This window comes from Sander vitreus, chromosome 20 (assembly GCF_031162955.1).
Source record: "Sander vitreus isolate 19-12246 chromosome 20, sanVit1, whole genome shotgun sequence".
NCBI lineage: Eukaryota > Metazoa > Chordata > Actinopteri > Perciformes > Percidae > Sander > Sander vitreus.
Genome location: NC_135874.1, coordinates 22244257 through 22256700, shown reverse-complemented (window position 1 = coordinate 22256700; position 12444 = coordinate 22244257). Strand labels below are relative to the sequence as shown.

General features: G+C 40.0%; 1 protein-coding gene across 4 annotated transcripts in view; it reads left to right on the top strand.

The window, feature by feature from the left end:
- Positions 1 to 11888, top strand: part of LOC144535686 (zinc finger MYM-type protein 4-like) — a 29811-nt gene extending 17923 nt beyond the window's left edge. For all 4 annotated transcript variants that reach the window (XM_078278264.1, XM_078278265.1, XM_078278262.1 and 1 more), the window contains 11 exons: positions 6347 to 6492; positions 6595 to 6712; positions 6860 to 7522; positions 7619 to 7695; positions 8001 to 8130; positions 8264 to 8415; positions 8511 to 8625; positions 9194 to 9442; positions 10326 to 10437; positions 10574 to 10642; positions 10867 to 11888. In XM_078278264.1, the coding sequence (XP_078134390.1) occupies positions 6347 to 6492; positions 6595 to 6712; positions 6860 to 7522; positions 7619 to 7695; positions 8001 to 8130; positions 8264 to 8415; positions 8511 to 8625; positions 9194 to 9442; positions 10326 to 10437; positions 10574 to 10642; positions 10867 to 11014 (1979 nt within the window). In that variant the 3' untranslated portion in view covers positions 11015 to 11888. The remainder of the gene's footprint in view (positions 1 to 6346; positions 6493 to 6594; positions 6713 to 6859; positions 7523 to 7618; positions 7696 to 8000; positions 8131 to 8263; positions 8416 to 8510; positions 8626 to 9193; positions 9443 to 10325; positions 10438 to 10573; positions 10643 to 10866) is intronic.
- The last annotated feature ends 556 nt before the right edge of the window (positions 11889 to 12444 follow it).

Here is a 12444-nt window from a genome sequence, read left to right as displayed (position 1 = left end):
CGCTAGGGGGAAGCGAGACGACCACCATTCAACCCGGAAAAAAAGTCATATGACCATTCCAATGACTCCGAAGCTGTTCAGTTAAGGTAAATTAAGCTTAAAAAAAACGGCATAGTTCCCCTTTAAAGGATAATTCCGGCACAAAATGAACCTAGGGGTTATTAACAGATGTGTACCTACTCGATCGCTCTCTGGGACATGTTTTCATGCTAATCGAATGTGTTTGTAGCTTGAAACAAGCTAGCCCGGACCACTGATTAGCTTACAACGCTAGTATTCGGGGCACAGGGAAAGTAAGTGTTTTATAAGTGTACAGTTTATTAAAAAGATTATAAAGACAGTCGCGTTCTCGTATACAGGCGGCCGCCGTCTTGGGAGCTACTGTCTTTCTAAACTATCTTTATAATAAACTGTCTGTACACTTGCAATGTTCTCAATGTTTCGGTTAACATTTAGGGACCCTCATTATGCTACCGTTGAAGTGTGGCGATATTTTGAGCCCTTTTAGTGGTATAAATAGCGATTTGTTTTTACTTTCCCTGTGCCCCGAATACTAGCGTTGTAAGCTAATCAGCGTCCGCGCTAGCTTGTTTCAAGCTACAAACACATTCTATTAGCATGAAAACATGTCAATAACTGCCGTTTAGATAATGTTGTCGCTTTTATACTATCTTCTTCTTCTCTGTACACACTCTGAAGGTGCTGAACCGACAGTAAATCAATCAGTCACATGTATTTAAAGTGTAAAATCACCATTAAACATGGTCTCAATGCACTTTACAATTAAAAGAACACATAAATGAAACACTGCAACAAAACAATTCAGTTCCTGCTCCGTGTGGAAAAATCGCTCCCAAACATCTGCTTGTGTTTATTGATCAAACCAAACCGCTCGTAGTGGTGGAAGTAGGGCTGGGCAATATATGGATATTATATGGATATCGTGATATGAGACTAGATATTGTCTTAGATTTTGGATATCGTAATATCGTGATATGACATAAGTGTTGTCTTTTACTGGTTTTAAAAGCTGCATTACAGTAAAGTGATATACTTTTCTGAACTTACCAGACTAGTTCTAGTTGTTCTATTATTTGCCTTTTCCCCACTTAGACATTATGTCCACATTACTGATGATTATTTATCTAAAGTCTAAGTGTGAAGATATTTTGTTTAAGCACCAATTGTCAACCCTAGAATATCGCCGCGATATCGAGGTATTTGGTCAAGAATATCGTGATATCTGATTTTCTCCCTATCGCCCAGCCCTAGGTGGAAGGTTAGGTTTCACCACGAGACACTTAAACTGTTTTAATATTTTAATATTTTCCTATGACACAAGTCAGATGAGCCAATTAGAATTAAGCGGTTGAATTGTCACCTAAGCAAAAACAACTTTGTTATTCTTAGAGTCCGCACAAGGTGGACAGTGATATACTGGACTAATATTGATTTTTTGTTATTAGGTATAAAATATCAGGCTTTTCTGCCAAGACAAAGATAACATTCTGCAGGAAAAACATACATTTTGATAATGAAAAAAAATAGTTAAAACATAAAACTGGTTAACACTAATAGTACTAAATTGTGTTGCAAACGATCTAACTAATACCAACAGCAAAAGTTAATAATAACAATAATAATAATATAATGTAATACCTAGTTTTAGCAGCACTGATAGAAGTAGGACATGGCTGGTGTGCCTTTTTGTAGGGTGTTTGTCACAACCCTACACAGCATCTAATATATTTTTCATTCATTTTTCTGGTTAATTCAATTATTCGTTGTTCACAACTAGCTGTTTCAATAATTGCACCAGCTCTGCTAGATAGCTCCTCGCAAACTGACCAGCCAACTGACCAGCCATCTGCGGAAGCTTCCACATCTCCGCCGCCATCGCCAAAACCTCAGGGAGAAACTCAGCCGTGTAATGGCGTGCCAGCACGCCTAACAGGACGCCATTTCCTGGGCAGGAGGGAGACTGACTCTGACTGCAAGGTCTGCAGCTCACAATACAAGAGGAAGAGGGTGGAGGACGAAGAGCAGCAGCAGCAGCAGGAGGAGGAGAAGAAGAAGCAGAAGATGGAGGAGGATGAGGAGCCGGAGAGGAAAACAGAAGAAGAGTCAGAGGAGGCAAAGGGAGTCCAGTCACATGATGGGGAGAGAGAAGAGGGCGAGTGCTCAGAAACGAAGCACTGTGAGCAGCAGAGTGGGACATTGTGGAGTAAGACGTCGTATTACTGTAAGACGTGTTCAGGAGAGCCCAGTCTCTGTCCTGTGCCCTGTTTTGAACTCTACCACACCAGACTGATCTACAAAACACCTCCTGAACTGGAAACACAAGGTGAGCCTTCTGAATAACAAAAACCCATTGAGTTTTTATATATATATATATATATATAATTAGAGCTGGGCAATATATCAATATTATATCGATATCGTGATATGAGACTAGATATCGTCTTAGATTTTGGATATCGTAATATGACATAAGTGTTGTCTTTTCCTGGTTTTAAAGGCTGTATTACAGTAAAGTGATGTCATTTTCTAAAGTTACCCAGTTATTCTAGCTGTTCTATTATTTGCCTTTACCTACTTAGTCATTATATTACTGATGATTATTTATGAAAAATCTCATTGTGTAAATATTTTGTGAAAGCACCAATAGTCAACACTACAGTATTGTTGCGGTATCGATATCGAGGTATTTAGTAAAAAATATCGTGATATTTGATTTTCTCCATATCGCCCAGCCATATATATATATATATATATATATATATATGTGTGTGTGTGTGTGTGTATATATATATATATATGTATATGTGTGTGTGTGTGTGTGTGTGTGTGTGTGTGTGTGTGTGTATATATATATCTCGAGAAAAACTATTATTTAGCTCATCACGTTTTGCAAGTAAACTGTTATTTTCTCGTGTTCTGAATGAAAAAATTAAGTTTAAATTAGAGTATTAAGGCAAAGTTCACAGTTGTATGCGTTTGTTTTTTTTTACTGTTGATTTATTTAACTTTTTCCACTGTTTTTTAAGTTCAGTAATTGCAACATCTTTCCAGAAGTCAACAAGTAATCGTGTTAAATTATCGTGATTTCAATATTGATCGAAATAATCGTGATTATATTCTTTCCCATAATCGAGCAGCCCTATGACAGCGTCATGTCACTCTTATGTAGATACCTTCAAGTAAAGTGTAACCGAAAATACTTTTTAAGGCTTCTTATTTTGTCAGCAGTATGTGTGTGTGTGTGTGTGTGTGTGTGTGTGTGTGTGTGTGTGTGTAAAAGACTCCAACTAATGTTAATGCTATTATAATCGGAGTAACTACAACGATGCACTGACATGATCTGTTGACATCGACTTCTTAAGAGGGCCGAGTGTATCACCTGAGTTTCTCTCTTCACAGCCTCCTGACGTGCTGACATGAGGAGCCGTCTTCTACCACGACCCCCAGACAAAAATGAAACGACTACAGGTTCAACCGTTTGTTTAAGTTTAACCCAAAACCTTATTGACAGCAAAGGCAGGATACCCATCAGCGTAAAGTAGTTTCATGAATGTGTATTTGCGAACTGGTAGTGCAGTGAAATGATGCGCGTAATGGGGAGTTTCTGTATTTTTTATAATTAACTAAAGATAGCAGTATTTATGCAGAACAGATTTTCATGGCTGTCTGTGCCCTCTTCCTATAAAGGATATTTATTTTGTGTGTGTGGGTGGGGGTTTATAAAAGGTCTTTAACTGATGGACCAATGGTCAAGGCAAGATTTAGATACTTCTTTAAGTGCGTCAGTGACCTACAACACGGTGCTGTAAAGATTTAGTAACATTTATTTTTACCTCAATTAATATGTGTCGCAATACAAGAACATGGCATTAAAACTGATCCCGATCATGGTACATTTGCCAAGTGTCTTTAAAGGTATGAATCTAACGTTTCATTCACTTGATTTGTGTTTGTTGTGTTAACGGACTGTGCTGCCACTTTATTTCTGGTGGGTTCTTATACACACACAGGTATGTTTTTACCACCACCACATCCCATTATGTGATGCCACTTTACATTACAGGCTGAAACGTCATTCACTGTTTCACTAGCAGTAATGACCCCTGTACTACAGTATGTAACCTGATCCTTACATTTATTAAGGACACTTGTGCCTAGCTGCCTGCCCAGATGCAGCCCCTGGAAAAATGTACTGCACTGTACAGGTTTCTTATGAAGGGGATACCACATTGTTTAGGTCAAACCAATTTCTCATATGTTTTTGAAATTGGCTCCTAAACGTATGCAAAATACAACGGGCAAACCCATTGATGCTAAAATCAAACTCAAAATGTCATGGAGCTGGATTCAAGCAACTGTGCTGCTAAATATGCTACTACTTTAAACAAAAATACTTTTTCGTTTCTTCGTTTTTTGGGGGATTTTCACCCCAGTGTAGATAAACTATGTAACTTCTGTCCAGATAGGGCACCACACTAAATTAACTTATCTCATTAAATATATATCTTGAATTAAAGATTGCCGTTGGTTAAATATATGCAGCAGTTGGTCTGAAATTCAGCTGTTGGTCTTTAGTGCGGTGTTTTAAAGGAGATGGACTTGAAGGCAATGACATAGGAAATGACAGGACCGGTCCAGTTCTTGTAGAAATGAACGATTTTCCCTCAGAAGGGCAGTCAGACCCAATGGATGATCTTAGGTCATTGGTGACCTATGACCATAGGTGAAGGTCATTTAGTATGGGTTTACTCTCACTGCTAAATTGACCAGAGGGCGAGTTGACCAAACTAGAAGATAAAGTGTACCATTCTCGATAAACGTTATAAATGGAAGGTCTCGATCTATAACTATAGATGCACCTATCAGCTAAAATCTGCAATCACTTGAAGGAGTGCCTGAGTGAGGAAAAAAAACGTATGGATGTTCGGTTATCTTGTTTGTACTGTTATGCTCTATTTTAGGTATTATTATGAATGTGTGATGCATGTTTAGAAGTAACATTCCTTGCTGTACCTCACTACTGATGCAGTCATGTGAACCAAGGTTGACTTCAGTTCATCCGTGTGCTGTCGGAGTTTCCAGCCCTGTATTACATCACTCATAAATGCGTTACTGTTTACTTCTTTTGCAACCTGTCTGTTGTAAGTTTTTGTAACTTCTCCACTGTTAACTGCATGTTTTTATTTTTCTTATTTTAACGAGATTGTGGAATCCTGTTGCATTACAGCTTTGTGTTTGTTTTAAAAGAATATTGTCAACACCTACAAATTATGGTTTTGTTAAATGCAAAGACAATGTCAATAAATTTAATTTGTGAATACAATTTTGTTTTATGTGTGTTATATTTCTTAGATTTTACCTGCCCAAAAACCCAAGTTCATAATGACCCACCTATTTGAATCTTAGACACATCAGTCGAAACCAAACTATCGAGTAGCTGTTACTAAGTCACCTTTGAAACCGTTTATCCTTGAGTAACAAAAGGCTGCAATCATTTTTAAGATGTTTACTGTAGTAAGCTGCAAAAGCTGCCTCTACGATAATCAGACTGTATCCAAGACATGAACTCCACAAGACCAAAGTTTAGTCAAATTCAGTAACCGAGCAACTTCCAAACAGCAGTTTGAAGCTGCAGACAGACGAGGAAACCAGCCAAGCTTAGTTTTTACAGATGTGTACCTGAAATTAATAAAATGCAATACGTAAACAAATAATTACAGATAAAAAATACACGCAAAGATGTAAAAGTGAAGGGGAAGTTATTCCACAGGTGACCGATGTAACACTATGAAAAAGTGAACCTCTTGATGCATCTGAATGCACATACATTTACATAGATTCAGTTATTAATGAAGTTATTTCATATTTCAATTGTAATCAGTGATTGCTACAACACAAAGGTTCTATGTGTATCATTTTAGCCACACCTGTTTATTATGAGAGCTGGAGGGTCTAAATATTTTTTGTTCTTTTTGAGAATTACAGATTAACATAACAAAGTGACTAACAGCATGGCCATGATGATGGTAAATATATGGTGTACTGTGTATCTTTTTTGTTAGGACCTTTCAGCAGCAAGAAAGAAAATACACATGTACTGACATGTCACTTATACATTTTCCTCTTTTACCAGTTTTTGTGAGACTGTAGGATGTTTATTTGTCTTATGTGTCAAATTTGTTTGCTACAAAATATTTTCAATTCAAAAATGGAAAGTTCTTGATTATCTTACTGTATCTATTTCATTAATATTTAACACATTTCAACATTTTGCCCATCTCTCGTTCTCTCTCTCCTCTCATTTACTCCTCCCTCCCTCCCCCAGCTCCATCTCTGTTTTCAGTTAGCTCCCCTGCAGGAGAGGAGAAGGTGAAGGTGTTGATAGTGCCGGTCCCAGTACCAGTCTTCATTCCAGTGCCTATGAACATGTACTCCCAGCACACACCTGTTCCAATGGCTATGCCTGTGCCCGTACGTTCCATTACATTAGTAATTCTATGAATTCAGAATGATTCATGTACTTTGTATTGGCTATTTGCTGCAGCAAATCAAATATTTCCTTGTTTGTTACAGGTTCCAGTACCTATGGTAGTACCACCACAGAAAAAGGACATGAAAGATGCAGCGGTCCAGTCAGAGCCTTTGGCTGTGGAGGAAGAAAAACCGAAAGATAGGCCTGTTTACAGTGCAGGTGAGGGCAGCTTTTGTCCTGATTTTTATGTGTTTGAGTCATATAAGGCTTGAGATACAGTATGTCTGCTACATTAATCAATGAAATATGGAAAGCTTAATTACCCAACTTTCACCTCACCTATGTTTATTTTTGTATCTGCTACAGACCAGAGCAGATCTTACAGTGGAGATATGAAGTCAGAGGTTGTCACTCCCATAACCCGTGAAGATCAGGAGACACAAAAAGCAGTACAGGCCGACCTGCCACTTACTGTAAGTTCAGAGAGGAGCCCAGAGTCGACTGTTCCCCAACTTAATACCCAGCCAGAGAGGAGCCCAGAGTCGACTGTTCCCCAACTTAATACCCAGCCAGAGAGGAGCCCAGAGTCGACTGTTCCCCAACTTAATACCCAGCCAGAGAGGAGCCCAGAGCCAACTGATCCCCAACTTAATACCCAGCCAGAGAAGAGCACAGAGTCAACTGATCCCCAACTTAATACCCAGCCAGAGAGGAGCCCAGAGCCAACTGATCCCCAACTTAATACCCAGCCAGAGAAGAGCACAGAGTCAACTGATCCCCAACTTAATACCCAGCCAGAGAGGAGCCCAGAGCCAACTGTTCCCCAACTTAATACCCAGCCAGAGAGGAGCCCAGAGCCAACTGATTCCCAACTTAATACCCAGCCAGAGAAGAGCACAGAGTCAACTGATTCCCAACTTAATACCCAGCCAGAGGGGACCATGGCAACAAGCGACCCACCTACCACCAGTGCTGAGCATCAACCCCCCTCCTCTCCAATGATGGACTTGGAGACTGACATCCCGTCTGGTGAGACATCCTATAACTTAAAGTGAACACCCAAGTGAATCTGTTGGATAAAAAACTGGATAACATGTAGTCGCTAAAACGTTTGTGTTTTAACAGAATCGTTGGATCAGACATCAGCTGCTCCACAGCGAGGAGTGAAGAGACCCAGAGAAGGTTTCTCCAGCCGGAAACGGGTACGATAGCTCAGCAGTCCTTCTTCTATCCATTTTATCAGCCTCGGTTTTAAAAGCTTTTACTATACTTACTGACTTTAGTTTTTAGCTCTCTAGCTGTAGGAAACCCTTTTTTACCAAAGAGTGCCTCCCTGTCCTTCGATGTTATGGCATTCTTGATTATAACATGTATTTATAGAACCAGAAAGTTTTCAAATACGCCCAATTTTAGCCTAAAAGTGCTTTTTCTGCTTACAGTCAACCTTTTAGTCGTGTCAACAGCTATCCCACATTACCCAGTATTCATTGCATTTCCATTCATCCAGGGTCGAAGGCGAACTGTTACATCAAACCGCAGTGCAGTGGTGACTCCAGCCGCCTCCAAACTGAACCACCTGTTCGGAGTAAAAGCCTGGAAGAGCTGGGTCCAACAACGAAACAAGCACCAGAGAGGATGTGAGCCTCAGTTCTCTTTATATTCAAGTTTTAAGTTAGAATATCTCTTCCTCTGACCCGTTGAGTGGTTGAAATAAAAACATCCCTTTTTATTTCATTCTATAGTTGAGTTTTATGTTCTCTTCCCCTGTAGCCAATCCAGTGGATATTAAAGAAGACATCCTTCAGTGTGACTCTGCTGAGCTCAGCTATGCTCTGTCTTGCTTCATCAGAGAAGTGAGACGGCCCAATGGAGAGACCTACAGCCCAGACAGCATCTTCTACCTCTGTCTGGGGATACAGCAGGTAACGCACACATATTGTGTCACGGGTTTCCATCTTGATTCTAATAGTGTGTTTCTTATTGATTCCTTCTTTCCCGTCTCCCTCTCTTTGGACAGTATCTGTTCATGGAGGGCCGCATAGAAAACATCTTTAATGACCCGCTGTACAGTCAGTTTGCTACCAAGATCAGTGGGATGCTGCACCTCTGGAAACCTAAACTACTACCTAATGGTATGATTGCTGACATAAAGTCCTAATCCTTAAGATTTTCATGAAATCACACCCTAATTTGATACTTTTCATGTTTTTTTTTGCAATAGATATTCAATGTATTTACCATTACCTTTCTATATAGACAGAGTCTGCCATTCCAGTGATAGATTCAGATTACAACTTTAGAGCTGCACTAATCAATATTTTGATATTAACAATGTGTCACAAGACTACATATAATGTAATCACCCAACTCTGCGGTTCCTCTCTGCTCTACAGAGTGTTTTAATGCCAATTCACCTCATTGTTTTGGTTTTATGGCCCACAACTTTACCGTTTTGGTTCAGTCTCACTGCTCTCATCAGCATTGTTTATAGAAGCAGCAACAGGAAGCTCTGAGAAACCCTGCCTAGCACCAAACAGCAAGGTGCAGCTAGCTGATTTAGCAGTTTAGCGCCTATCACAGCATGCAGTTGAGCGAAAGGCATGGAAGCACCCTAAACAGGTGCCAGTTAACTAACACCCATGGGCACTTTGAGTCTCCGAGTCACTCTGCTCTTTCCATGCTTCATCTTTCCTCCTCAAGGTGGTACTGCTTCCTCCCGTATTGTGGAGTCCTACCTATGGGAGTGTAAGCAGCTGGGCGCCTACTCCCCCATAGTGTTGCTCAACACACTGCTCTTCTTCTGCACAAAGAACTTCCACTTCACCACGCTGGCGCAGCATCAAAGCCTCTCCTTTACCAACTTCACTCGACACTCCAAGCCCTGCAACCGAGCCGGCAAAGTCCACTACCTCCGCTACCAGAGAAGCAGCACTGGCACACCCCACACAGGTGGGTGTTGTTAAATAATACATGTATGTCTTTTTAAATTCAAGTCGGAATGATAGTTTGTCCATGCAGCTGTGCTTTTGAGCAGTGGCTTACTTTTTTTAAACTCGCCATATTTAGTACAAAATACTGTATCTGGTATCAGTAACTTCACATTCAAAACTATTAGTATCAGCCTTCATCTGGTATCAGTATGTTTTTAACCCTTGCGTTGTCTTCCAGTCGACCATGAACTTGTTGTCCATTCAGGTCATTTGAATTTTTGGTGTTTTTTCCAGCGTTTTTGGTTCTTTTTTTTATGCTTTTGACACTTTTTAAAACGTTTTTGTCACTTTCTTTCAACGTTTTAGTTTTAAATTCATGGTCAATAATCCTAATTGATATGACATTATGCCTAATTTTTGAGTTAAAAAAGCAGAAATTATGATTAAATTAAAAAATTATGTTATATTTTGACTGATAGTTAAGATCAGAGGATGTTGAGTGAATCACAGACTGGTTTATGTCAAAGTTTAGTCACGATACTGTTTTAAAACCATTTAAACATGTTTCTAAAATTGAATAAAACACCTAAAATTCAATAAAAGTAATCATTAATTTTACGTGCAAAGATCGTTGTATGGGTTCCATACAACGCACATCCATGCATCCATGTTATTTTTGGCCATTTTGGTTCAAAGAAACCCATATTGCTGATATAAAAACTGGATGAAAACGGGTCAAATATAACCCTTGGACAAGGGTTATACATCAGCTTCATCCTATTTCTAGACATCAAAACCAGATTCATAAATTGTCCCTAAAAGCATAATGTGTTTGGAAATAGACTAGACTAGAAATAGAATGTTACGAATAACTGAGTTGTGGTACTTATTTTTGTTTTTAGAGCGATACCGAAAAAGGCAGGGAGAGGAAGAGGGAGACCTAGAGATGTTTGAAAATGTCGCCAATCCTCTACACTGTCCTGTCAGACTCTATGAGTTCTACCTCTCCAGATGGTGAGACACACACACACACACACACACACACACACACACACACACACACACACACACACACTTGTAGGCACCTATTTGAAACAACTAATAAAACTGAACAAACGTTTTATCTTCTCTGTCCTCTTATTCTCAACAGCCCTGAGTCGGTAAAGAATAGGTCAGACCTGTTTTTTCTGCAGCCTGAACAGTTTGTGCACCCTCAAAGGTCAGACTCCGTCCTCCAACATTAAAGAAACCAGTGACGAAAAGTGTCATTTATTACACTGACATGTTGTATATTCACCCTATTAAAATTAATCCAACTGATGGAAGGGAAAATGTTACTTTCTCTGCTGTTTGTGGACAACAATGTGCAAAGGTATCTCTTTATATTAAAGCTTTAATGAAGAAATATTTTTCAAATTTCCTTTCCATTTCTGACCTCAACAGTTCCCACTGGTACACCTTTCAACCGTTAGAGGGCGCCACTCTACAAAGCATGCTCACACGCATCCTGGCCGTCAGAGAGGTTCACCAGGAACATGAAGCAGCCCAACATCAGTCGCCAGCCACCGCTGATAATGACAGTTTACAGTGATATGGAGCTCTGCTTATTCACACCCTGCTTATGATCTTCTCTGCAACAGAAACCTTCGCCGATGCTGAACAGTTCACAGCGAATTGCAGCCGTAGGTACGCCCATCAGTCATTCAGACGAAGGTTGACAAGTCTTTGAAAAAGGAAGACCGAACAAAGACACAATGAAAGGGGACCCATTGTCACAAAGAGACAAACTTAAAGAACGTTACAAAAAAGTGTGGAATCATTGTGTTTAGTAACCTCAGTAGTTCCCCACATAAACACACAATGAGTTTACAAACATCCAACACTCTAAAATATGAAAAAGGGAGTACATTGTTCTTCTTTTCTCATCCTGTCACACCAGAGTGATATTTATCATTTCTCACATGTGGTTTGTTAAGGTTTTTTTTTTACTATCAGTAATGGTCCATGCCAAGCCTATCAAATGAACTTTTTATTTCAAAAAGCAGATTTCTGCAATGCTAAACTGGTATGAGCAGCAAACTGAGAACAGTCGGTGCTGATGTGGTTGACGAGAGTTTACATCCAGTAAGCACTGTCACATCTGTTTGTTAAGGGGTTTAACTGAGTATTTACTTGTACAGTATACGTTTTAAAGTCTGATACTGGTATTTAAAGCCACACTGTTTCAGTTTCAGAGTTTAAAGGTGCTCTAAGCGATGTCGTGCGTTTTTTAGGCTACAACATTTTTTGTCACATACGGCAAACATCTCCTCGCTATCCGCGAGCTGCCTGCCCACTGAACACACTTTTAAAAAAAAAACGCGGTCCAGGCTCCACAAATGGCAACAAAAACAAACTGCGCCAACCTGCACCACCAAACATAACAAACAGTGTTCCAGCCAGTAACCGACAAGAAGGATTTGGGGGTGGGGGTTGGGGGGGTTAGTGTGCGGAAGGGAGGGGGGCGGGACGGGATGAGGAGGAGGGAGGGGCGCGCTAGCCTCCAATTTGTTTGACAATACTTTGAACGTCAACAAGAAGTGACGTCACCCAACATCACTTAGAGCACCTTTAATTCGCTTCTACACTGCTGTCATAATATGGTCAGCTGTACATGTGCATTTGTTATGATTACATAACTTAGAAAAGACACTTTAATCTTATTCATCACTTACAATTTGACTGTACAGTGTAGTGAAATTCAATTAGTGCATTGAACCCATCCTAAGTATTATTATTAGGAGCAGTGGACAGCTATACTGTACATCATCATCAGCACCCGGGAAACAACTTAAAATTCAGTGTCTTGCTCAGGGACACTTTGATAGTGGCGACCCACTACCTCCGACTCACAGCCAGCCCATGGTCAAAAACTAGCAAGTCGACAACTTTGCTAATATTACTAGTCCAACAGCAAGATGGCCAGCTCGGATCTGTTGCCCGCCAGCATCCCAGTCCTGGCAGCACGGCTAACCGAACAAA